General features: G+C 35.8%; 1 protein-coding gene across 11 annotated transcripts in view; it reads right to left on the minus strand.

The window, feature by feature from the left end:
• The window catches only part of DPY19L1 (dpy-19 like C-mannosyltransferase 1), a 259,805-nt gene that overhangs the window by 179,023 nt on the left and 52,805 nt on the right, over window positions 1–27,977 (minus strand). For all 11 annotated transcript variants that reach the window (XR_003795119.1, XR_003795120.1, XR_003795117.1 and 8 more), the window contains exons 11-16: window positions 18,337–18,423; window positions 16,139–16,198; window positions 15,506–15,586; window positions 9,633–9,734; window positions 5,018–5,089; window positions 3,019–3,068 (exon numbers count right to left, since the gene is read on the minus strand). Coding sequence is in view for 1 of the 11 variants with exons in the window: in XM_029233113.1 (XP_029088946.1) it covers window positions 3,019–3,068; window positions 5,018–5,089; window positions 9,633–9,734; window positions 15,506–15,586; window positions 16,139–16,198; window positions 18,337–18,423 (452 nt within the window). In the remaining 10 variants the exon portion in view is untranslated. The remainder of the gene's footprint in view (window positions 1–3,018; window positions 3,069–5,017; window positions 5,090–9,632; window positions 9,735–15,505; window positions 15,587–16,138; window positions 16,199–18,336; window positions 18,424–27,977) is intronic.

Genomic DNA, 27,977 nt, shown 5'->3' on the forward strand with positions numbered 1-27,977 from the left:
CTGATAGGCTAACAACAAAGATGGCATGATTAGGGAGAAGAGAGAGCAAGGAGCAGAATGAGATGAGGGAGATCCAGGAGAACGGTACTGACAGGGAAGCACATTCTAAGGCTCAGTACTGTGGTCACAAAATTTGAGATTCTCATTAGACACCCAAGTAGAAATGACAAACAGGGAATCGTATGTATAAATCTGGAGTTCAAGGGAGAAGTCTGGATCAGAGACACAAATGTGCGACTTGATAACACATACCTTCTCTATCCTAAACACTGATATATTTCCAAGACCTAGAAAACAATGCCTAGCACATAGAGTTCAATCTTTTTTTTTTTGAATGAATGAGCAAATGATTCAATTAACCCCTAAGGTAGGTTAACTGAATAGGTAGCACACAATCTGATTTGAGGACTTGCTTTCAAATATATTGATGTGTTAGCAAACAGTAAAATTACTAGGCAAATGAAGGAAGTGAAATGGATCCTCCTTTATTCTTCTTTCACGCCAAGTAAAAATTGTCAGTTACCATTTACCGAGCACCTAAAATGTTAATATGATCATTACATTCCATTAACTCTGATCTTACAACTATTTATTATCCTAACTGGCAGCTCAGGAAAACAGGTTACAGAGGTAGTAAGAGGCGAAGCCCGGTCTATATATTGACTGGTTTCAGAGTCAATATATTTTCTACTTCATCATGCTGTCTCTATCCTACTTTATCCCCTAGCTCCCTGAATAAAGGAGATACTGATACTCACACCTTGAGAATTAAAATGTATGTCCTACCTCTCCCCTTTTTACATTGGCATATGACTTTGGTACTTATGCAAAATGAAATGTCGATGTGCCATTCTCCTTTCCAAAAAGCTCTGATCCTACCTGAATTGAGAGCCCCGTGAAGCTCAGTGCTTTTCTATAGTTACTTCTATAGTTGAGTTATTATTGAAAAGACTCTTTTGTTTCTGTGAAAAGTTCCACCTTTCTCTTCCAGAGGTGCATACTATAGTTATAACGGTAGCCCCTTTCTGAGCTCTTAAAAAAACTTCATCTCAATTGAAGAGAAATTTTGGCATTACATACCAGAAGCTTTTTTCTTTTCCCCAGCCCTCAAAGGCATCAGGTAGAAGTAAGGGCACAGTTACAGTAAATTGTTTCTAAACGAGAACAAGGATTGTCTCAAGAGTGCATGCAATTAATTTATCACTGGTTGGAGGTGAAAGAACAATAGATAAGGCTGTGTGTTATAAAAGAAAATATATAGACACACAAATTCAATCATCTCTACTCCCCCAAAAAATCCCACAAAAGAATGAAATTAGAATTAAAACTTCCTTTGCTCCATCCTCTAATCCCATGCTCCTAACAGTTACAAGTTTTATCCTTCCATATCCCTCCTATGTACAAAGACACATACAAAACCTTTATATTTTAAACAAAAGTGCAATCATCATGTATATGTCTTGTAATTTTTTAATTCAAGGATGTATGATGAAGTGTTTCCATAAAGAAATCCCACTTTATGACTGGGTCATAAGTAAATCAATCCCGCACTAGTGGATATTTTGGTTGTTCGCATTTTCCACATTACATACACCACCACAGTGGGCATCTCTGTACCATCACCTCCGCATTTCCGTGAGCATTTCTAGGGGACACATTTGCACTGGTGAAACTGCAGAGTTAAAGGACAGGCCCACTGTATGTTTTGCTTGTATTGCCTAACTGCCCAACCACCCACTTCCTCCCACACTTGCAAGCACTGGGTATTATTAATTTTTACAAACTTGATAAGTAAAAAGGCTTTCACTTTTATCTTTACCATGGGACGGAGCACTTTTTCATGTATCTGTAAGTCATGCATAAGTCTTGACTCACTCAACTACTATTCTTTCCTATGTGCCAGGCACTGCATATAAACCATTGAACTGAACAGAAATGACCCCATCCCCATTCAGGAGACACAGGCAACACATCAGTATGTAAGCACACATGGTGACAAATGCCGAGAGAAAGAAAAAGGGTGTGACGGTGGAGAATAACAAGGAAGGAGACAAGGGATCTACTCAGAAATGATGGTCAGGAAGGCCTTCTTGAAGGAGGTGGCATTTAAGCAAGGATTAAAGGAGTGAGTCACGCCAAGCCAGGCTGCGGAAAGCAGGAGGCACAATTACAGACTTAGGGTACAACCACTGCAAAACTGCAGAGGCAGGAGACTACTTGTCATGGTCAAAGAGCAGAAAGGAGATCTGTGGGACATTAGTATAGCGGAAAAGGGAAAATGGGAATTTTTTTTTTTTCTCAATTGCCCATTTGAGTCTTTCACTCATTTTTCAAATGGGTTTTTAGTATTTTTCTTATTACTTTATAGCAGTTCTTTATGTATGATGGTCATTAGGCCCTTGTTATAATTTGCAACTATTTTCTCCAAGTTGTATTTTTCTTTAAACAGTGCTTACAGTATTTTACCAAACCAAAGAATTTATCTGGTCAACCTTGTCAATCTTTCTTTCTAGCTTACAGGCTTTATGTCATACTTAACAAGGCGTCTCTAACCCTAAAATTATAAAAATAATCTCTTGGTTTATTTGAGAGCTTCATTTTTCTTTTCTATATTTAAATCTTTGCTCCATCTGGAATTTATTTTATGTAAAAATGAGGTGTGGGTCCACTTTTACATTTCCCTGCTCTTCTCTCAAAAAGCTGTCCATTGGTCCTAAAACCATCAACAGAGTAATTTGTTTTCCCTGCCAAACTGAAGCACAAAGCTGTATCCTTCAAGTATAGATTAGTATAGGGCTACAGTCAGATCATACTGGATGGGATTTGGGGAATGAACAAGTGATGTGCTGAGCTCTACACAAATGGGGAATGATGAGAAAAGCGGAGAAGGGGGATGGCAACAATCGAAACACCAATTAACAAATGTTGAGTGTAAAACATGTAACTATAAAATTAATATACCGTAAATAACTACTTAATAAACAGAGGAGGCAACAAAATCATTAATGGCATATTTACCTTATATGTGTTTGTTGTTTAGTTAAGACACCCCACATGTCACTCACAATCTGCAAACAGATTTTTAAACATTTTATAACAGCTGTATTGGGAAAAAGAAAATTTCAAATAATGTATCTTCTAAACTTTCAAACTTTTATTTACTTAAAAATACAGAAGTATGGAGATAAGAAGTAATTCAGAAAATAGTAATTACAACAACAAAATCTTACATTTGTACAGTACTTCATCATATCTATATCCAACCCTGTTCAGATAAGTTTTATTATCCTCATTTTAAAAATGAGCAACAGGCTCAGAAAGATTAAATGATCTCCCTAAAGGTGGACAACGACTAAGAAGGGTCTTGAAACTTGACCTTTTGGCTTCCGATTCACCTTTAAGTGAATTCCACCATGCCCAGGTTGTTGGCAATGCCTCTCCTTAATTATACACACACATAACTGGAGAACTGGCTCAGGGACTGATAAGCACAACTAACTAAACACTGTGCTTTCATATTTAGCAGTCACTGGGAGGTCATCTAATCTGAACTCCTGTCCCCATTGTGGATGTCCTCTGTGACACTGCCTGATAGGTTTTAATTCAGCCCTTGGAAGAATCAAACCTATAACACTTTCCTAATCAGTCCAGATCAACGCTGGTCAAAAGCCCTAACTCCTAGAATTGGCCATAATATTAAGGAGCCAAAATGAGTATAATCTTATTTCCAAGTGGTAGCCTTTTAAGTCTTTGACAAGAATTATCCTCTTCCCATTTAAGTCTTTCTTCTTTACATCAAACATCCCACTCTCTTTGACCCCAATCTAGTCATTTTCATCATCTCTAGCCATCCAGGTTGCTATCTTTTTAATACATTCTGGATTGCCAACATCTAGTATTTTTTTATTACCTACTGGGTGCCCACCCACATAAAGAAAGCAAAGGAAGCAAAGAGCACAGAGCCTGGCATACAGCAGAAACTGACTAACCATAAACAGACAAGATTTAAAAAGGGCTGTGAGACTACAAAGCTGAATACTATACAACACTCAATGCGGGGGGGGGGGGTAAAGGTACAGTCTGATTCTCACTCTTCCCTTGCTTTTTTAACGGACATGATGTGAGGCTGGTCATAACCTCTCTGACCTTATAATTTTGCACTTGTCAAAATGGAAATAATAATATCTGTGTACCCCATAATGCTGTTGAAGAACCAATTGAAATAAGGTATATGAAATGCTTTGGGAGATTATAAACATATGATGTAAATAATAATTATAGTACAGAATATTCTACAAATATATGACACTGTACTAACACAAAAATAATAGCTACAAATCAAGAAACTTTTAGGGTCTATCATTTTGATTACAGACTAACCCCAATTCATTCTCTTAAAACACCTGTACTTACAGAGTTCACCAACTCTTAAAAGAAAAAAGGAGGGACTATTACATCACTCTTTACTGAAGATTGGAACTTCCCTGGCCTGATTTATATGTGGACTTAAAATTTCATTATCAAAGTCAAGTCGGGAGTCTATTTTATCAAGTTTAGTAATACACTGTTAATATTCTATTTTTTCCTTTTGATTAATAATAAACTCTATCCAGAAGTTAATGAATACTGCACAAATGACTTAGAAAGGCATATATTAAATATTTTAAAGAAATATTACATAAAAGTTAAAAGTGAATCAGTAATAATTCACATAAGCAAAAACAATTGTATCTGTGTCAATATGGTTCCTCTGATCCTATCTTTCAAAATACATGACTATCAAAACTTGAGCATCCTTTCCCTAGATCTACTTTATGCTGGCAACTAGCACAATGTTTTTAAGGCTTATAAATGTTCATCAAAGGCTATTAGTAAGAAAATACAGAATGTGTTTCAATAAATCTATATAAAATATTGTATTAGATTAACATGTAGCCTAGTATATGTAACTACACAAGAAATGAAGAAATAAGAAAATGTTCTATTATGAGAAAGTGCTCTTAAGTGATAGACCTACCTTTCTAACGACTGCAATAAACACGACAAGAACAACTGGAAGCAATAATGTCTTTGTATACCTCAGTGGAGTCTGAAATTCAAAGAGATGTTTTGTTAGAAGAAAAGATGATTTCAAATGAAATTTCAAATCATGATCCAAGTGAATTTTAAAACATGTTAGTAAAGAAACATAAGCATTCACCCATCTAGGGTCCAATCTACTCACTGACTCCCATTGTAAAAATGAAGATGCATTTCCATAGAAACGAACTTGCCCAAAATGTTGAGTTGAAAACACTAACAAATACAGTTCCCAAACACTTGTAAAACATGACTAGAAAGACTACTGTTCACTTCTGCACACTACTTTTCTAACTAGAGAGCATAACTTATTATTCACCTAGGGTCAGCAGAACTCCTTTAAATGACATGAGCTTTACTGTGCATTTTATCTGGGATAAAAATCATAACCATGATCTCCAGATACACACACACACACACAATAATGACTAATGTTTATAAGAGGAATAAAAACATTTTTACGTTTCTTTGGTAACAGATAAAAAACTACAGAAAAATTTTTTTTATTAAAAAAGCCCCACACATTGTAATTCTATACACCTCTCGATAATTTGAGATCACAGTCTTAAACAAACCTGGGCTTGAAATTTCTAAATTGCAATTGATTTGCTTATTACCAACACTTTCCCTCAGAAAAATAATCTTACATCATTAAGTAAAATGATGTATGCCTTCCCCAATATGTTTATAAAGAGAAATCTAGCTTCAACCATATTAAAAATGCTGGTACATTTTAATTCTACAAAGTATACAGTAAGTAGCATTTTCTGATTTCCCTCTCCTTAGTCCAATTTTCTCACTATTCTGTATTAGACAAGTAATTTTCATAATTCATTATACAAAATGCATTCTTCATGAGTTAGAAATTCCATTAAAAAGAACTTTTATGTTTTCATTTTACTATTTACCTTTATAAACATTTGCATGTTATTATTTTAAAATAATAAATATATTTCTGTTTTGTAATTTTTAAGTTACGTTTTAACCTACACAAAAGTCATAACTAAAACTATTTTTTATAGATCTAAACTTTCAAATTTTATTTACTTTTTTGGCCGCACTGAATGGCATGCGGGATTTTAGTTCCCCAACCAGGGATCAAACCCATGCCCCCTACAGTGGAAGCGCAGTCTTAACCACTGGACCACCAAGGAAGTCCCCTAAAATTATTTTATTATTTTAAAAGTTAGACATTTGCTAATAACAGTTAACAATAAATATAAGAAAAGTAGTAAGATACAGATGTTTAGTTTAAAAAGGAAGTATGTCAAAATTGAGTTAAAAGTATTTAACAAAATTTAATAAGGAGTTCAAACAATTTTAACATTATATTCCAAAAGTTTATTTAAAAGGTGTTTTTTAAATATTTCTTTTAAAAAGAAAATCATATTAGCATCAGATTTTCACAGCAACACTTTAGACCAGAAGATAGTAATTTATTTAGGATTCTCAAGGAAAGATAGGTGAGCCAAAGATTTTGTATCTAGCCAAACTGACCTTCACACATAAAAGCCACTGATAAAATATTTTGAGCATGTAAAAATTCAGGGATTACTGCTCCCATGAGCCCTTCCTGAGGAATCCACTGGAGAGTAATCTTCACACAGCCAAGAAATGTGTTCTTCGATCCTACAACTCATAGTGTACAATAAAAACAATGATCTACAGAACTACGACAATGACAGGGATATAAAGATGACAGAAGAGTATGGGAGGTTATACGTGCTGACAATGAAGATACAATGGGACTCTTAAAAATGGGGTAAAAGGGGGAGAGTATATAAGAAGTAAAATAATCTCCCTGATTATAGTATTACAATAAATTAGAAATGGGTGGGAATAGGCATGGGGCAAGAAACGACTAGCTAAGTTCAGTATAACTCTCAGGAGGAAACCGATAGAAGGGACTAAGGTTAACATATATAAGTATTAATATAAAGGAAACAAAATTATAAAACTTCCTCAATGCCAAAAGATACACCAGAGAGAGGGTATGCACAGAATAAATGCAAACCACACAGTGAGAGATGTATGCACGTGTGTGTGTGTTCTATTAGAACTGTAAGTTCTTTTATTTTAATACTTCTTGTAATTGTTGATTTTATTCTAAGTTACATATGCTCATTGTGAAAACTAGAAAATGGAGAAAAAATAAAGGAGACAATGAATTTCACATTTTAATCAGTTATCAGCATTTCCTCCCGGATGGATTGTATGTTCACATTTGCTCATTTCTGCATATGTCGGGGGGGAGGGTGGAGGGGGGATGTGTTTTTGGTGCTGGGAAAGGGTGAGAGCCCTTGGTAACTTTTTTTATTGATTTGAACAAGCTCCTATACTAATTATATTAATCTCTAGTTTCATTTATTATATTTATTCCAAGAATCATCCCAGTTAGTCATTTCCTTTTTAATTTTTATAATACTTAATGTACAGATGTTTTAAGTTACATGCAGACAAATCTATTAATCATTCTCATATATGTTTTGCACTTGTATTATGCTCATTAATAATGAAGTTAATATTCATTCAAATTTTTCTCAGATTAATTTTTCAGGCTTCATTTATATTTAACACATTAACTGAAGTTTGGTGTATAATATGATACAAGGCCTTAAGCTGACTCCCCACCTCAATTCAATTTTTCAAATAATATTCATGAAACAATGCATCTTTTAACCATTTATTGATATATTATGTGGTGCTCTCTTCACTTCATACTAAGTACATACACATAAACATAGTTAAGTACCTACACATGGGTCTATCCAGCATTGTCTGGTTTTGGTCCTAATGTTCCTGTTTTGGTATCCTTGTACTTTAAATATTATTGCTTTCCATTTTCATATCTAAAAAGCAAAGATCCCCCTCACTGTTTTAACTTTCTTTTTAGTAGCACAATACAATTAAAATATGATTATTATAGAAAATTTAGAAGATGCAAATTACAAAAAAAGTTAATCACTGATTATCTCTCCACCAAAAAAAACCACTGTTAAAATTTTGGTCTCTTACACTTTATTCTATGTGTGCTAATTATAGGTCAATAAGATCGGACCATTTTGCTCATCCCATTATACATCTTAAGTGTCTTTCCATATCGGTATGATATCATGTTAAATTGTTCCCTCTTCCCCACTATATGGACGTACCATACAAGAGATGCCCTCTCTGAACTGGCACCGTGCTCTGTCTCTACAGCATCGTCCCTGTGAAGGTACCTATGGAGATGAGGAATGGCAGGCTGGACACAGCTTTGCCATTTTCTTCAAAATGACTGAAGGCATCTTATGCCTCAATAAACAATTTCTTCTATCACATAACTGATGGTTCATACTCTCAGGCTGTAACGGCGTGTATATCCTCAATAATGTTAAAGGATTTCCACTGAGTCCTCATTTCTCTGCTGATGTCTATACTCTACTTCCTTTACCACCTCCTTGAAAGAGTCTTGATCTGCTATAAAGCATGCATTTTAAAGCCTTGCAAGATACTTTTCCTTAGTTTCTTTCAGCAGGTTCAACACTATCATTTGTACACTTTTTATCAGCCATTATGTGTCAAAACCATTTGCCAGAACACAGGAAATGAAGACTGATAGGTCACTGGAGGAAACAGTACATCTGCAGGACACGCTCAACTCGGAATGTCTGGTTGGTAAAAGTCTGCTGCGTGCTGCACCCTCCTCCACTGGTCTGTAATTTAGGACATGGGCTGACCCAGTGGGGATCGGGGAAGATGAATGTGTCAGCAGAGGACTGTTGGCCACTTCCATATATATACACACACACAGCTTTGAAGAAAAATGTCTGACAGATAATAAAATATCATCATAAATCGGGGCCACATGGGTGGTGTGAAAAAAAGGCATATATATACACATGTCTGTTGAACCAAACTAGCTCATAAAGTATTGCAAAATGGTATTTAATATAAAATATCTTAAAATATCAAAGTACTTTCCTATGTATCTCCTTTCGTCCTCACAATATCTATCTGTAGCATACTACCAGAAACTAGTAAGCTACAACTCAAAGAATGAGAGTCACTTGTTCAAGAACATCAAGTAATATCACAGACTTCTGTCTCACTATCCACTAAACTACTTGCTGGCTTCCTTCTAAACACCTGAATACAGTTTTAGGAACAAAATGTTGTTGGAATGAAAAACTTATACTCAATGATATTCCAAAGCAATGAGATCATTCAAACAAACAACCACAAAGTGAGTGGAAACTTAAAAGCTTGAGAGCTTCACTGAACTAATGCTATCCCTAAAAAGAGGCGACTTGAAATGCCTCTGTGTTTACTCAATCCTAAAAACTATTGCTAGACTGAATGCATGTTTCTAAATTATCAAAATAAGAAAAGACCATATATTTCAGGAAGCTGTACTAATGTAAATAGGAATATCTTCCTTTAAGCCGCCAGGTTTTCCTTTTCCTTCAAACTGAGATAAGAGCACAGAGGTAAGAGTCTGAATAACAGGAGCACCCTTTATGAAAAATGAATGGACCAAAACCTAAGGAAAGAAAGGAGAAATCACATCTTACCTCCTTCTCCATAAAATCAAACTCCGCTGCACAGGTATACAATAAAGTGTCAAAATCCTTGTAACTGAAGAATTTTGATGTTAATAAGTTGCCAATATGAGCCTAGTAAGGAATAAAGGGAGGTACCATTAGATTATGCTGTATATTGTAATAATGCATTTTAACCTTAATAGTACCTAAAAATAGTTTCCACTGCATGACAGAGCTCGCTGTTCCCACACCTGGCTACTTCTGGACCCTCCAACTTCACAGTCTCCCTTCTACTGCTGACAAGTGATAGCTCCAACAACTCCCTGCTGTCCACGCTCCATCATCAACATTCCAAAGGTTTTTACCCTTGGGTTTTCCCTGCTCAAGGTGTTAAACCTGGTGAAATACACTACACAGTATCCAGTAGGCTTGGTAACACACACAGGCATCTGTCAATCACGAAGGGACAGCGTGTGATAGAGCAAAGCAAAGCAAACGTTAATTCAGATTTCTGAAAAGCGGTTGGAAAAGACTTTTTGAAAGAAGTAGAAAATGGGCAGGCCTTGGAATAAAACACACTTTTGCCTCACAATCAGCAACTGTGTAATTCTTCACATGTCACCAAGTGCTCACACTTATATCACCTAACTTACTTCCCACAAGAAGCCATGTGAGGAAGCTGGAATTATTTTCATTTAACAAATGAGAAAACATTTGCCAAACTTTCAATTCATTATTGTCTAAAAGAGCAAGAAGAGCAAGAACCATAGAAAAGGGGATAAATCATAACTGAAACACATCATGGCTAAAACCCTAAACGATACCTAAATGAAGTAGGGGGTCAGGGAGTGAGTAGGAACTATAAAGGGTGGTGGGATATGCTGAAGAATCTCAAATGCTCTGTCTCCTGGGGAAGAAATGTATTCTGATAAGTTTAAGAAATCAATAGGAGGGAGAGTACATAGGTCTAAAATACACAAAGTACCTAACCACTGAAAAGGAAAAGAATCTAAAAAGAAAGTAAAATGTTTGGAAAATCTCAAATAAAATGAAAGAAGTAAGTCCTAATATAATGATAACTGCCATAAATGTAAAGAGGTTAAATTCACTAACTAAAGGACAGATGCTCAAGTTGGATTTAAGGGGAAAAATTCAATATCATATTGTCTACAAAAGACAAACTTAAAAGTACGCAGAAAGGTTGAAAACAGACAAAGAGAACAAGATATACCAGATAAAATGAACCAAAGAAATCTGGGTTAGCTACTGTGATGTCTCACAAAACTAAATTCAAACAAAAATATATGAAAAAAGACAACAAAATGACATTATATGCTGATAAAGCAAACAGCAAAGCAAGGTTATACATATTATGAACATATAATATTTGCAATTTGCAATTAACAGTATAGATTCAAAGTGTATAGAAGAACAACTGAAAAACTCTGTAGGAAGAAAAAGTTGACAGTGTTCATTGGAAATGTTAATTTCCCTCTAAAGTAGAAAAAGCAGATAAATGTTAACATAAAATCTGAACAATATTAATAAGCTCACAAACAGAAAATACAAACTTCACAAAGAGAGACTATATGTTACCCTCAAACCCAAGTAAAGATTTTTTTAATGTTCACATCCTATGCCACAATAAATCTCAATGAATTTATATAATGCAAATTATTTTTTTCCAATCATAAATGCAGCAAAATTGGAAAATGGTAACTAGGAATGGCTTTAAAAATCCTTTCAGCTAGAAACTAAATAACATAAAACTTTTTAGGTTAAAAAGAAAGTCGCAAAATAGTTAATTTGTAAGACACACAAAAAAGTACTACTTAGAGGGAAATTTATAGATTTAAAATGCATTTATCAGAAAATAAGAGAGGTGAAAACAAGAGCCAAGCACTTTCCCTCAAGCATCAGAAAATGCTACAGAACAATCCCAAAGAAATGAGAAGACAAGAAATGAGGGTGACAGAATTCAATTACAAAGAGCAATACAAGAAAACCAAGGAAGACTTTAAAGAAGTGGTACTTTGAAAATATTAATATAATAAATAGAAAGTAGAAAAAATAGCAAAAAAATAAAAAGCAGGTCTTTACAGATTAATATAATATCAAATCCAAATAAGGAAAATTAAAGAGCATAAAAGACAATTCACATATATGCAAAAAATTTCAATAAGACTTTTTCGCTAACTGAATTCTACAATAATTTTTTTTTAATTTGATGATATATATGAAATGGGTGAGTTTCCTCTAAAGACATAAAACACCAATAGATTCCTACAGAAAGTGGATTTGTAGTAGAAAAATCTCCCATGAACAAAACTCCAGATCCTGAGGGCTTCACTGTCGAATTCTAACAAACCTTTAAGGAAGACATAATATCGATTCTATATAAATTCTCATTAAAAATAGGCGATTGAACATTTCCCAATAATTCTGGAAGGCTGCATTACCTTGAAACTAAAACCAGGCAAAAACATTACAAGAAAATAAAACTACAGACTAATATCCCCATAAATATCAGCAAAAGTCCTTAAAAATATTCGCCAACCAAATCCAGCAATATTTAGAAAAACTAATACATTGTAAACAAGTGAGGTTATCTGAGAAATATAAGGCTGGATCAACACACAAAAATCAATGAATATGGGGACTTCCAGATATGGCAGAGGAAGAAGTTAGTAAATCCCCTCTTTCAATATAACAACTATGAAATTGGACAAAACTATCAAAAACCATATTAGGATCAAGTAATTGATCAAAAGGAAAACAAATGGAGAAACATGCATTCACAAAAAAACTGATGAGGGACTTCCCAGGTGGAGCAGTGGTTAAGAATCCGCCTGCCAATGCAGGGGACACGGGTTCGAGCCCTGGTCCGGGAAGATCCCACATGCCGTGGAGCAACGCCACAACTACTGAGCCTGCCCTCTAGAGCCTGCAAACCACAACCACTAAGCCTATGTGCCACAAGTACTGAAGCCCGCATGCTCTAGGGCCCACGTGCCACAACTACTGAGGCTTCATGCTGCAACTACTGAAGTCCACGTGCCTAGAGCCCGTGCTCCGCCAACAAGAGAAGCCACTGCAATGAGAAGCCCGCACACCGCAACGAAAAGTAGTCCCTGCTTGCCGTAACTAGAGAAAGCCCACGCACAGCAACGAAGACCCTATGCAGCCAAAAAAACCAAAAAAAAAACTGATGAGCTCTGGGTGGAAATAGTGGGAGTCTGTGGCATTGTTGCTTTGGCCGCTCCCTCCCACCATTACATCACCTCTGCTTGACCCAGCTTGGTCAGCCCAACGGTCCTACCCGGGTGGGGTTGGCCATGAAAAGCAGAACCTTTGCTACTGCAAGGAGCTGACTTGTTTGGGGGCAGAGCAAAAAATTTATGCACCATCAGTAAAAGCATCAAACTCAGGAGGAAATGAAAGGCGGAAGTTCACAGCTCTGCCAGCTTAGGGTTACAGTACTCGTTTGGTGAACAGTAGACTGGCAGACTAGCTAGACATTTTACAGAGATTCTGAAAAGGAGACAACCAATGACAGGAGACAAGTTCTCACATCCCTGGTGCACTGGAAAGTTGTCCACAGATGCTGGTGGATCCAAGAGAGCCCAAGCTCTCTACAAATCTATGACTGACTGGGAGGCGGTATGCATATTCATGGGAGATCCAAGGTGGGCATGGCAGAAAGGAAAAGATGAGACAAACTTGCTGTTCAGATGAGAGTTAACATAGTAGGTCTGAAGGGGATCCTTTGAAAAACCTGCTTGCAAGGTTGACCCTTAGCTGGCATAAGGGAACTTGAATTCCGGAAGGCTCCCATCACCCTAAATGATAATAGTGGCTTATACTGAACACCTACATTCTTTCTGGGAGTTTGGAATTTTGATAACGTGCTAGGCAGAGGATGCTTATGTTACCAGCCCCCAATAAAAACCTTGGGGTACTTAGTACTGAGCTTCCCTGGTATACAACATCAGGATTTTACCACGAAAAATGTTGATACGAGCAAGGATGGGAAATCCAGGATAGACCGAGAAATGCCTCGCTGGGTTCCTAAAGGACAGGAAGTGTGTGTGTAATTAACAGAGAAGGGTGGGTGTAAATGCTTCTCAAGAGCCGTGTGGCCTTGCCATTCTCTTCCTTTGACCAATGTTAAAATTAAGTATTTATTTATAACATTGATGTCCTTGATCAATGTTACAGATTTCTAGAAATACTAAAGCTGCAACTAACTTATTTCTGATTTGGAAATAACTTTTTACAGCTTTTTTTTTTTTTTTTTTTTTGGCCCTGGTGCAACATCAGGCTGTGATAGAAATGACAATAGTCACTTTAACCTGAATTAAAACTCTAACCAGCTTGTCTTCCCCCAGTGAGTAGACAGATTCCATAAACCCAGGACATGGGCTCTTCCCCTTTTCTTCCTGCTCATTCTCTGCCTCCTGGCTGACTCAATCACCACTTAGTGCTCATCTTCACAGTTGACTTCTAGGAGCCTTCCCTGACTCTCCCTGTGTATTCCTGCAGCACTCTATACTTATTTTTTTTAATGAATTTTTTAAAAATACATTTTGAATTTTTAAAATTTTATATTTTATTTTATTTTTGGTCATGCCATGTGGCATGCAGGATCTTTAGTTGCCTGACCAGGGGTAGAACCTGTGCCCCCTGCAGTGGAAGCATGGAGTCTTAACCACTGGACCACCAGGGAAGTCCCACTCTGTACTTATTTTTATCAGAGCTTTCATTACACTGTATTATAGTTGCTAGAAATTGTCCCTGTCTCCCACTAGACCATGTCTTATTCAGTTCTGTATCTCTAGGATGCATTCTACTACCAGGCACATAGCAGGTACATTGAATGAATGAATAAATAAATGCATTTTAGACTATGCTTTTAAACTTTTAAAATGTCTTTCACAGGTTGTAGACCACCCCTTTAATAGCCCATTGTTTTCCATCTTTTTTAAGCAAACAATTCCTTTGTTCATATGAAAACATGTATAAATGTCGACTATGTAAGAGATTAAAGCAAGACTATCCTGGGTGAAGAGGGGCTGGCAGGGGGACTGAGAATAGATGGACCCCACCAAAGAGTCCTTGAAGTCCCAGAACTTCACAGACCTCAGTTTCAAAACCACAACTTTAATCTAATACAGAAGGAAGAAAGACCATCAATTAAAATAAATTACAGAAAAAAAAATGTGGCTTACTTTACTCTTTCCATGTTGGCTGGTGTCCTGCTCTCTCTTTTAATTTAATTAATGTGCTTACCAAAACATCAAAATAAAATAGGCAATACAAAATTATAGATAGAGTGAATCTCTACAGTTATAAAGCAGAATTCTTCTCATTTTATTTTCTCTCCTACCCAAATACCAAAAAAAAGCAAAACCAATAACAATAATAAAAATGTCTCTTAATAAGACTAACTTGGATTAAATTACCTACAAACCTTTCACAAGCATTGACTAGAAAACTGGAAGAAAAAGAGAATAAGTTATATGATCTATTCTTTAAGAGTCTCTGAAGATGGCATCTTTATCTGTTACAAAAGGGGATTATAAAGAAACAAGAGAAAAATGACTGTAGAGGCCTTAAAATTTGAGCTTAAGTCTCTAGAGCTTTCTTACTTTAAAATTTTAAAATCTTTGTGATATAGAAAGACCAATAAAATATGAGAGTTATGTCAAGAAATTAATTTTGGAGAATGGACTACAGACACAGTCATATTTACTCTCTATTATAGTAAATAGATAAAATAACAGGTGAATAGACTTCACCTTAGAATTTGGCTTAAATAGTGGTACTTTAACAACTCTAGTAATTCATTCTTAGCCTGTTTGATTTATTTCAAGTCTTCCAAGTTTAAGCAAAAATACACTTACATCATCTGCAATACCAAAGATTTTAGACGTCAAATACTTGAGTATGACAGTTCCAAATAACCAAAAACATCCTTGGATAACCTACAAAAGAAAAATATAGCAAAACAAAACTAAACTGATGCATCCTAGAGCCATTGCACAGACATAGCCTAGGAAGAAAAAAATAAATGCTTTAATCACACGTGAAGTAATTATCTCTATATCCAAGAGAAAATGCCAAAAAGAAATGCACCTTAAATTAAAATAAAGAATGTTACTCCAAAATCAAGGGGCTATCATCAAAAAGAAAAATATACACAATCTTGTTGTCAAAATTAATATATTTTATAGGAGATTTATACAGCAATTGCAGTTAAATTCCCCTTCTACTAACAGTTTCTTACACATGCACTGCTCCTCGGAAAAAACATGGGTCATACATAAAACTGAAATTCTTTAACTACCTATCCAATATTAATCTTAACTTGCTTCACAAAAAGAGCAATTTGGCACATTAAAATTGAGCCTTAATATGTTATAAAACTGTTAGATCCTCTGCATTATATAGGATAGTTCCTTGAAAGTAAAACATAAAACCAATGATATATTTTTGGAGAAGGAAAAACATATACATTCAAATAGATTGATTCTTACCCATAAACTAAGTTCAGATACATTTACTTTCAGGAAACATGGTTTCATTGCCAGTAAACCCTGCATGCAGAAAATAACATAGCATACAGTTAATACTTATAGACACAAATTCAGGTACCAAAAAAATACTTCTAAATAATAAGACTCTCAAGAATCTAAACTTCAGCACACTTTCAGTGTTTCACATAGAATCACCACAAGCTCATTTGATTTCAAGAAGCCCTGTTTTATCCAGAGTATTTTAGGTCAGTTAGTCACTTTGTAAAGTTGAAAACAGAATCTCCATACGTAAATTTCTATGATTGATTTCTATGACTGGTTCTGATTTACCAAAGAACCAAGAAGTATATAATAATTTCAGAATTTTAGACAGGTGTCTAATAGTTATAAGATTTTCCTTAAGTTAAATATTACTAACTCCTTGAATAAACTACAAATGAGTTTTTAACAGATCAACTAAATACTTCTCCTCTATCAAATCTTATTTCTTTCCAGGTACATAATAGACTCCCAAAGTATAGTACCTATACAGATCTAAATCTACTTCAAACCTGGCAAAAATATGCTTAGAATCAAAACATAAATACATGAACCCAAATTAAATCTTTTCAGAAGTTTCTGAATATCTGAGAACACAAAACGTGTTACGATTGTTTCAAAATGATAACTAGAAATAAAAACAGGCAAATGTGTTTATAGTTAAATATGCAAAAACATGCTATATTCTGTACCCATTGCCATCATTTATTTTTATACACCAAAATACGTGAAATATGCATAATGCTTAATCCATACCTAAGACACACCTCAGTGTCAAGCACCTAGTAGGAAACCTGACACACTGTAGGTGCTCAATAGAACTGAAGAGAAATTTCCTGCAAAATGTACTTAAGATTAGATTTACTGATAGGAAATCTTCCATTCAATGTACTTGTGTACTGTACACAAGTAACAAGAGTCATGTACTTTACTCTGAGTAATAGCAGGACTTCCCCATGTACACATTTAAATATAGAATTGAGTCCATTGACACATTTCCTAATTACAAACAAAATTCATGACTGTAAGAACTATCACTAATCTCACAGCACAGCAACTCAGTTACTGGGTTTTTGTTTTTGTTTTTGTTTTGTCATTGTTGAAAACACAGCATCACCACATGCTAACTGCTAATTTCTGTGCCTAAGTATACTCAAGTCACACAACCTGAAAAGGGTGGTGGCCCAGATTGGGAAGAGGCATACTCCTGGGAAATGGGATCTTAAATAAATGTTACTTGTAAAATCAGACAAAGAAATAGCAGATTCCAAATCTGTTAATGGGTTCTAGAAATCAAGAAAGACAAAATGATCTGAGTTACTTAAATGATTATTCAAGAAGTAGAAACCATTTCAGTTAAGACAGTGCAGTGTGCTTTCATCTTCAAAAATACCAGCCTAATCCTAAAGCACATGCATGTTAAATATAAGGAATAATTTTTTTCCTCTTAGGTTTGCAAAACATTGTAATGGAGAAACCCACAGGCAAAAAAAAAAGAGTAACCACCTCTGGAAGTCCTTAAATTTAGAGAGACTTATATTTAGAAAGTCATCCTGCCAAAAGTGGCAGAAGGAGTTAGATAACCTTTTACCTTTTGCTCTAATTCTATAAGACAGTCTCCCCATAATCTAAATCTGTTCTTGGTAGTGATCTAGTAAAATATAACTGAATCATCACCTGATTTAAACTATCTGAATAATTCATACAAATAGACATGAGGGGAAAAAACTAAAAATATAAGGCCTTGAGCCTCTGATCACAGTGAAACAAGGAGAGACTGCTTGAGATGCCAGAGGGAGGAAAGGGGGTCAGAAAGTGGAGCAGGAGTAGGATAAACACTGAAAAGAGGGGAGGAAACAAGAAAAAGAGGAAAGCATAGAAACCATTCTAAAATGAACTCCAGGACCAAAAGTCAGGTGACAGAAAAGATGAGGAAAGGACAGATTAGGACTGTGAAACAAAGCACTATGTTTTCCAGTATTAACTTCTGTTGTGTTTCTTTGGAAACGAGAACTTAAATACATTATCACATATAGATGTATTCAGTAAGACACTTGAAACTGTTCTTGTAGAAAATCCCTCACGAATCTCAAGCCAGTGATAAAGAAACTGGTAAACCATTAGTTTCAAAAACAGACATTTACTTAAGGAACACTTACCCAAATAATTACCAAAGAGGAAGCATAATAAGAAGTTAATAACATTGAGTTTCCAAACATCAAAACAAAACAAAGTGCAAGAGAAATCTGGAAAAATCCAAGAAAAATATAATTAATACACAGAAAACAAAAAAAATGATTTTATTCTGAAAATTGCACATGCCCATGATAAAGAAAATTCAAACTGTTCAAAAGAGAATATACAAGGAAAACAGCCCGAATTCTATGCCACACTTCAAAACCCCAGAGATCACCACCACCAACAATTTTCTGTGCATCCTTATAGACATTCACATGTACAAATTCCAGTTTATAATTTTTTTTTTTAAAGAATCGATTTTATTTATTTTTGGTTGTGTTGGGTCTTCGTTGCTGTGCATGGGCTTTCTCTAGTTGTGTCAAGTGGAGGCTACTCTTAGTTGTGGTGCGCGGGCTTCTCATTGTGGTAGCTTCTCTTGTTGTGGAGCATGGGCTCCAGGTGCACAGGCTTCAGAAGTTGTGGCACATGGGCTCAGTAGTTGTGGCTCCCAGGTTCTACAGCGCAGGCTCAGTAGTCGTGGCACACGGGCTTAGTTGCTCTGTGGCATGTGGGAATCTTCCTGGACCAGGGCTCGAACCCGTGTCCCCTGCATCAGCAGGCGGATTCTTAACCACTGTGCGACCAGGGAAGTCCCCAGTTTATAATTTTTTAAAACCACAAATGGAAACTTGGCCCAGAGGCTATGCTATTGCTCGCTTTTACTCTCGGTTCGTTTCAAAGAGCTTTACCTATCAATTCAAACCAATCTAACTCATTCTGTTGAATAACTGAAAAAAGTACTCCACTCTAGAGATGTACTACAGTCCTCTGACTACTTCTGAAAACTTAAGTGCTTTCCAGTTTTGTTTTGTTGTTAGTTTTGTTTTTCCTATTACAAATACCGCTATGAAAAACACCCTTATTTATGTATCTTATGTACATGTCAACACATTTATGGGATAAATTACTATCATGGAATTAATGAATCAACAATACACATATTTCAAAATTTGAGAAAATACTGACAAATTGCCATACAAAATATTGTACTCTCCACCAACAGGGCATGAGAGTTCCTGCTGATACGCACTCCTGCCAACACCGTGTATTATTCTTTCAAATATTTGCCAATCTAATCCAAAAAAAGATGTTGCCTCATTGTTCCATTCTTTTATTAGTGGGTGAGACACAGCATCTTTTCTTCTATTTACTGTTTATATTGTTTTGTGTGTACATGAATTGTCTATTCCTAGTGCCCATTTTTCTATTGGGCTTTGGTATTTTCCTTAAGCACTCTCTTCATATATGATAGAGCATGGCTCCTTACCAAGCAAACATATCATAAATATTTTCCCAGTTCATTTTTATCTTTCTTTGTAGTATTTCTCTATTGTAGTTGCTTTCTACATTTTTATGTTAGTCAGTTTTTCATTCATTTCCTCTAAGTCTTCAGGATTTAACTCCATTATTAGAAAACCTTTAAAAATAAAATAATCCATGTTTTCTTCCGGAAGTTTTATTTTGATCCACATATATAAATTTCCATATGAATTTTATAATCAGGCTAAGTTTCAAAAATTGACATTTTTATTAGAATTGCCGTATTCTACAAAAGTACATTGCATTATATTTTAGTTACGTCTGTCCAATATTGAATCTTTGCATCTGAAAATAATACATGTTGCTTCCATTTCCTTTTTTTTTTTTTTGGCCACACCATGCGGCTTGCAGCTTCTTATTTCCCAGACCAGGGATCAAACCCGTGCCCCCTGCAGTGGAAGCACAGAGTCCTAACAACTGAACCACCAGGGAATTTCCTGTTTCCATTTCTTTAAGTCTTCTTTTACCTACATCAGTAGAAGTATAAAGTTTTCTTTATATAGATCCTGCATATTAAGTTTATTTCAAAGTATATTACTTGTTTTGCTATTGTATCAGGAATCTTTTCATATTTTCTGATTTTTTATATTTAGAAAAGTTACATTAAGTATGCATAAATGAATATAAACTTTCATTGTTTCTAGTAGTAATTAGTTCATTAATTTGGGTTTTTTAAGTATTCAAAAGCATACTTACAATGATACTTTTACATCTTATTTCCTCTTATTTTTTAGTCAATTTTATTAGTTAATATTTATGCAACAATGTTAAGAGTGGCAGTAGGCATATTTGTCAAGTTTCTGGCATTAACGGGAATAGTTCTACTGATTCATCATTTTGTGTGATAGTAGCTTTTGGTTTAAAGTATATGTATGTATTAAAAGTTCAATGAAATATCCACCTATTTTCATTTAATTAAGATCTTAAAAATCAGAAAGAGATGTTGACCTTTATCAAATGCCATTATAATATCAAAGGAAATGATCACATTGTTGATCTTTTTAAAACCTATTAATGAGATAAATTATGTTAACATAATTTCTAATAATAAGCCAATCTTGCATTCTTGGAATAAATTTACCGTCACGTTATTTTTTTCTTATATGCTTACTAAATGTTAACTGCCCAGGTCCTTGGACTCTTTAACCAATAGAAGTTGATAAGAGGCCAGATGAGAATTTCAGGCAATGCTTAATCAGGGCTCACGCTGCAGCACAAGGGAGTGAAAGCAAGAAAAAGGTACCCTTGCCCACTCCCAGAGAAGAGCTGCTTGGATCCTTACATGGGGTAACAATGGGGGTGGACCCATGGGCTGGGCAGGAGGCCTAACTTAGGTGGTCTGTCCATGCCCTTGGAGGTGCTATGTGCAGGAATCATGTGCAGTACCCTGCTTTTTGCTCCCAGCACCTCAGAAACTTGTAGTTTATTTCTGGCCTTTTTGTATCCTGTTGCTCATAATTGCTCCAACTGTGCATGGTGTAGTTATTTTGGTCACTTATAGTTTCGTTGTATCTTCTTGCTCAATGGAGACTTTTGTCCAGGTGCAAGCACTCCAGTAGAAGATTCCAGGTCCCAGCCTATCTCAAATGGGTAAGGAACCAAATTCTCAAAATTTTATAACAATAGCCTTTTTCCTTAAGTGCCACAATTTAAAACCAACTTAAAAATTTTCCCAATCAATTTTGGCAGAAACTAGTAAAATATCATCACTTTGAATAAACAGATTCATAACCAAGAATCAGGCAAAGCACTGCTAAGGGTATTCAAGAGAAATATAAGGTAGTATTAAGAAAGGATGTGTCAAGGGTCTGGAGAGATATTTGGGGTCCATTTTCCCAATTTTTTTTTCCCACTGTTCAAGGTTTATTAATTGTTTTAGTTGGTATAACACTTAGATAGTTGGCTGCATTATTTATGTCGATTTTTCTTTTCTACATTACATGGCAATGTACACTATTCTGATACATATGGTACATAAAATAAGATTCTTTAGAACAGTTATGCACAAGACATGCAATACTGGATTTATAATCAATCCCAGGATGTGATTAATTGGAGAAAAAAAGTTGGACTTGGCATCTTGGCTAAAGGAACCAGCAGTTATATAACACAGAGTTAAATACACATCTGGTTTTAAGGGCAACTGCAGCATCTGCAACATCGTCAGTGGTACCTCTTGAGGAAGTAGAACTATTTTATACGAACCAATTTAGGACCACACAAGATAAGTGCCGTGCAGCATCAGGATAGAGCTGCAGGGTTTTATGAACCATTCCTATTGCTAATGTTAGGAAATTGATGTTCTTCCTAGGCTGTCTTAACATTACTGCTTTAGTCACAGATCAGATATAAAGGACAATATGCACAACCTCCATTCCCAACTCTGGTAACTTCTCTGCTCAAACTCTCTAAGGGCTTTGATTCTCACTTCAAGGAAAAACCAAAGACCTTTCAAAGACTTACACGACCCTATAGAGTCAGCCCACTAACCTCTGGGACCTCATTTCTAATGACCCTTTCCCTTCTCACTCAATCCAGCCACACTCTGCAGATTCTAGAACACACCAGTATATTCCCACCTCAGAGCACTTATGCTTGCTGCTTCTTTTAACCTAATGGATGCTCCCTCATCTAATCCCATGTAACCTTCTCAGTGAGGCCTTCTTTTCCCACTCTTTTAAATTACCACCTCCCCTACGTACTCAGTAAATCCCACTCTCCTTGTCTGCTTTGTTTTCCGTAATAGTGTTTATTCCCATTTAACATACTGTTTATCTTATATATTTGATTTATTTCTGTCTATGTACACTAGAATATAAGCTCCACAAGGGAAGAGATTTTTTAAATTGTTTTTATCACTGTTGTATGCTAAGGGCCTAGGAAATGTTTGACAAACAACTGGTGCTCAAAAACATCGGTTAATTTAAATGTGAAGAATAAAATTTGAGGAGTATTATACTGAGAAAATTGAGAACTTAGAAGGTACATAATGAAAGAGATATTACAAGTTATTTTAGTATCTATATCTTTTTTGAGTATCTATATTTTAGCAGATTAAAAAGAAGAAAACACTGTGAACAACTTCATGTCAATGAATTTTAAAACTGAGATGAATGGGAAAATTCCTAACAACATAAAAGTGCTAAAAAATGACTCAAGAAAAAATCTGAATTGTCCTATTATCATTAAACAACTTAGATCACGAGTTTAAAATCTGTCCACAAAAAAAAAATAACAGGTCCATATAGTTTAACAGGCAAGCTCTGCCAAACTTTCAGGGAATATTCCTCCCAATCTTACAAAAAATCTACCACAGACAGAGAAAGTAGAAACACAATTAACTCTATGGGGCTAGAATAAATCTGGTATCAAATCAGGCAAGTGTAGCTGGAGGGTTCTGGAGAAATGGCAGCATAGGGAGCACTAGGAAGAATCTGTCTCCCCACCTAGACAACAAATGCAACTTGACAAACTATCTGATGGAACTATTTTGGAACTCGGGCATCTATCAAAACACGCAACTTCCAGGAGAACCCCTAGATGGCAAATTGTAGTCAATTTCAGTAAATTTTAGCTCTTAGCTCACCAGCAGCTATCCATCCCTCATAAACCGGCCCTAATGCAAACAGTCATGCATGAGTTTAAAAACAGACAATGAAAGCAAAATCACAGCAAGTGGAGCCAACCTAAAAAGCTTCTGCACAGCTAAAGAAACAATCAATGATAAGAAGAAGCAACCTACAGAATGGGAGAAAATATTTGCAAACTATATACCAGCTACAGTTAATATCCAAAATATACAAGGAACTCTTACAACTCAGTAGCAAAAAACCCCAAAATAATCTGATTAAAAAATGGGCAGGGCTTCCCTGGTGGCGCAGTGGTTGAGAGTCCGCCTGCCGATGCAGGGGACACGGGTTCGTGCCCCGGTCCGGGAAGATCCCACATGCCGGGGAGTGGCTGGGCCCGTGAGCCATGGCCGCTGAGCCTGCGCGTCCGGAGCCTGTGCTCCGCAATGGGAGAGGCCGCAGCGGTGAGAGGTCCGCGTACCGCAAAAAAAAAAAAAAAAAAATGGGCAGAAGACCTGAATTGATGGTTTTTCCAAGAAAGACATACAAATGACCAACAGGTACATGAAAAGGTGCTCGATATCACTAATCATTAGTAAATGCAAATCAAAACCACAATGAGACATCACTTCACACCGGTTAGAAAGACTTTTATCAAAAAGCCAAGAGATAAGAGTGAGGATGCGGAGAAAAGGGAACCCACTGTTGGTGGGAATGTAAATTGGTACACTATGAAAAGAGTATGGAAGTTCCTTGAGAAATCTGCAGGGCAGAAATAGAGACACAGATGTAGAGAACAAACGTATGGACACCAAGGGGGGGAAAGCCGTGGGGGGGTGGGTGGATGAATTGGGAGATTGGGATTGACATGTATACATAGATGTGTATAAAATGGATGACTAATAAGAACCTGCTGTAAAAAAATAATAATAAAATTTTAAAAAAAAAGAAATTAAAAATAGAACTACCATATGATCCAGCAAATCCACCTCTGGGTATATACCCAAAAGAAACAAAAACAGGATATCAAAGATATATCTGCACTCCCATGTTCATTGCAGCATTAGTCACAACAGCCAAGACATGGAAACAGGCTAAGTTTCTATCCATGGATGAATGGATATTGAAAATGTGGTACATATACACAATAAAACAGTATTCAGCTATAAAAAAGAAGGAAGCCCCTGCCATTTGCATCAACATGGATGGATCTTGAGAACATTATGCCAGGTGAAGTAACCTATTCTGGAAAAGACAAATAATGCATGATTCCACTTATATGAGGTACTTAGAGTAGTTAAAAGCATAGACAGAGGACGCAGAATGAGGGTTTCCAGGGCTTGGGGGGAGGAAGGAGAATAGGGAGTTATAACTCTATAGGGTATAGAGTTTCATTTTTGCAAGATGAAAAGACTTGTGGAGATAGACGGTGGTGATGTTTGCACAGCAATAAGAATGTACTTAATATCACTGATATGTAAACTTAAAATGCTTAAGACAGTAAATTTTATGTGTATTTTATCACAATAAAAAAATGGAAAAAATTTTTGGAAACAATTCCATATTTTTTTCCTTTTTAACTATAGGGATTTAGGAGTTTATAAAGCAACTATGGATAATAAGTGACTAGTTCCATAGTCAGTAAGTGACATCATAAAGCGTATATCATTTACCCAGGATAGGTTCTACTACAAACTAAACCTGTGTAATGTTAGTACTTTTATAACTATAACTTTGAGTCAAAGTCCTCACTGATAGTTGCCTATGTGACTGTGTGATTGACAGACTCTAAATGCTTAACAATTACTTGAATTTTTATTGCTATGTAAAAAAAAAAAACATATTAAACAGTTTGGGGAAAAAAACTCAAGTCTAAAAAAGGATAAGTACTGTCCAATACCATTCATGAGATTTAAAACCCTAACAAAATAGCAAATGAATCCAGCAATATAATTAGTATAAAAATTGTTTAGTCCAGAAAAGCATGGTTTCTTAATGTAAAAAATCAATTAATGTAATTCACCACAGTAACATATTAAAGAGGGAAAAATACAGAGGATCATCTAGACAGATGCAGAAAAGCATTTGATGAAGCTGAGCCTTTATTAATTTCTTTGAAAAAGTGTTCAAAGCATAATGAGGACATGTTAAAAGAACAAAGAAGCCAGCAGGAAGTAGCTGGCCAAATCGGGAACAATTCAAGCATCAAAGCAAATAATGAAAATAGGGGATTACATTGCAGTGAATAAAACAGATGCCATTTTTTCCTTGGACATAAGAGAAAAACCGATGAAAAGTCTGAATAGGAGTGACACAAAAAAGGAAACACAAAGGGCCCAAAAACATAAGAAAAGATGTTCAACTTTATTGAAAACCAGAGAAAATGTAAATTAAGGCCATAAGATACCATTTTATACTCTCCAAATTGACAAAATAAAAAAAAGATATAGGATAAGAAGAACTGTTATACGTTACTGTTCAAAGCAGTCTAATCATTTTTGAAAAACAATGCAACATTAAATTGTGAAGTTGAACATGTATTTAATTTACCACCTAAAAATTCTACTACTATGTAAATACCCTAGAGAAACTCAATATATATTCCCCAGGAGGTACGTGTACACCATTACACATAAAAGGAAAACACCTATATGTCTTTCAACAAGAATATGGATAAATATATCATGCTTTATTTATACAATGCAAAACATAAAGCAAAGAAAATGTCTGAACTCCAGCAACATACAAATTTCAAAAATCTGAGTGAAAACTTATGTCTCACAAAAGGATACCATTTTATAAACCTTAAAAACAATACTAATATTTAATAATAAAAATACATTATTTAGGAATAAGTAGATGGTAAAGTCATAAAGAAAAGCTAGTTAATTATAATTTTAAAAGTCAGGATAGTAGTTATCTCCAAGAGAAGTGAGGGGATGTGTTCGGGACACACAAGGGCTTCAAAGTAATGATGGTTCCATTTTTCAATTGTAGGGTAGGCTCATGGTTGTTCATTTTAGAACTCTGTCCATAACTTCTCTATATGTTATAAATGTCCTATTTATATGTATCAATTATTAGAGAATAAAAAAATATATGGGGCTTCCCTGGTGGCACAGTGGTTGAGAGTCCGCCTGCCGATGCAGGGGACACGGGTTCATGCCCTGATCTGGGAAGATCCCACATGCCGCGGAGCGCCTGGGCCCATGAGCCATGGCCGCTGAGCCTGCGCGTCCGGAGCCTGTGCTCCGCAGTGGGAGAGGCCACAACAGTGAGAGGCCCGCGTACCGCAAAAAAAAAAAAAAAAAAATGGCTGTAGTATAAACCCTGACAGTTGGGGATTTTTTCTTCTTCGTAATACAAGTGTCTGACTTAAAGCTTTTATTGCGATCCACTCCAAACATGGTTATCTCTTGAATAAACATATTGCCAGCCACATGACTAGATAAAGGGTCAGGCCACCTGCCCGCACTGAGGCTCCTTTGTTTTAGAGATCTTGATTAACTTCAACAACTGACCTTTGGGCCAGTTTTTTCTCTTCCTGTGATGTAAATTCCCACTCATATGTTTTAAATTCACCCACAAAAAAAAAAAAAAGAGCCCTCAAAATCCTAGGCCCCCATCCTGGACCCCAGTAAAGGCAGAACTCCAAGGCATGCTTGTTCCCTAACTCTCCCATGCCTCTCCCCACACCCCACGACCTAACTGTGTGGTCTCAGGTGTGCTGTGTAATTTCCAGGTCCTGTAAGTAATAAACCTTGGTTTTTTTCAAAGTTTCCTGAAAATTATTGCTGAAGGGCATCTTGCAATCATAAGAACCACAAGTGCCTGTTCAACCACAACATTGTTATTGATAGGCTGAGACCAGCACAAAACAACAGCTCGCTGTAATTACATTAAAATTATAGGAAAAAGAAAATACCAAAATTGTAAGAACTAATGACAGAGAAGACAAATGTTTTTAAAAATCAATATTCATCAAAATCAACCATCCAGCCTTAAGACCTTTGCCCTGGCTATTTCATCAAGCTAGAATATTCTTCTCCATGACATCTACTTAGCTGACTCCCTCTCCTCCTTCCAATCTTTGCTCCACTACCCCCTTCTCAATGAGACCTCCTCTGACCTCTTCATGTGACACCTCAATCTCCCATCCCTTGAGACTTGGCCAGCCTGACCTCCTTGGGATACCATGACTTGTCCTTTTCCATAGCCCTTACCACCTTCTAACATACTATATAATTTACCCATTTACTATGTTTATTATTTATCCTCTGTCTTCTTCCTCCACTCTTTTAGGATGTAATCCACATATACGCTGGGATCTTTGCAGTTTTATTCACTGATATGTCCCACATGCCTGGATAGTTTGTGCTCAATAAATGAATATTCCACTTCATTTTAACAGAAGGCTCCTGGATAATATACCATTCCATGTTTCTCTTTCACGAATTACCTCTTTTGCTGATAATGTATAAGTTGGGCACAAACTCAAATCAGATAATTAAATTTTCTGGGTGGCCTATTTAAAACAAGGTCTGTTAATTATATCACAGTTTTTGAATAACACTTGTTTTATTTATGGAATTATGTCAAAACTAGTTGCAACCATGAATAAATAAAATACTAATCAGGAGTTTGTTTTAAGGTCAAGGTAAATGGGAAAAAAA

Source organism: Monodon monoceros, unplaced genomic scaffold, assembly GCF_005190385.1.
Source record: "Monodon monoceros isolate NGI ecotype Baffin Bay Population unplaced genomic scaffold, NGI_Narwhal_1 Super_Scaffold_2, whole genome shotgun sequence".
In the NCBI taxonomy this organism is placed as follows: domain Eukaryota; kingdom Metazoa; phylum Chordata; class Mammalia; order Artiodactyla; family Monodontidae; genus Monodon; species Monodon monoceros.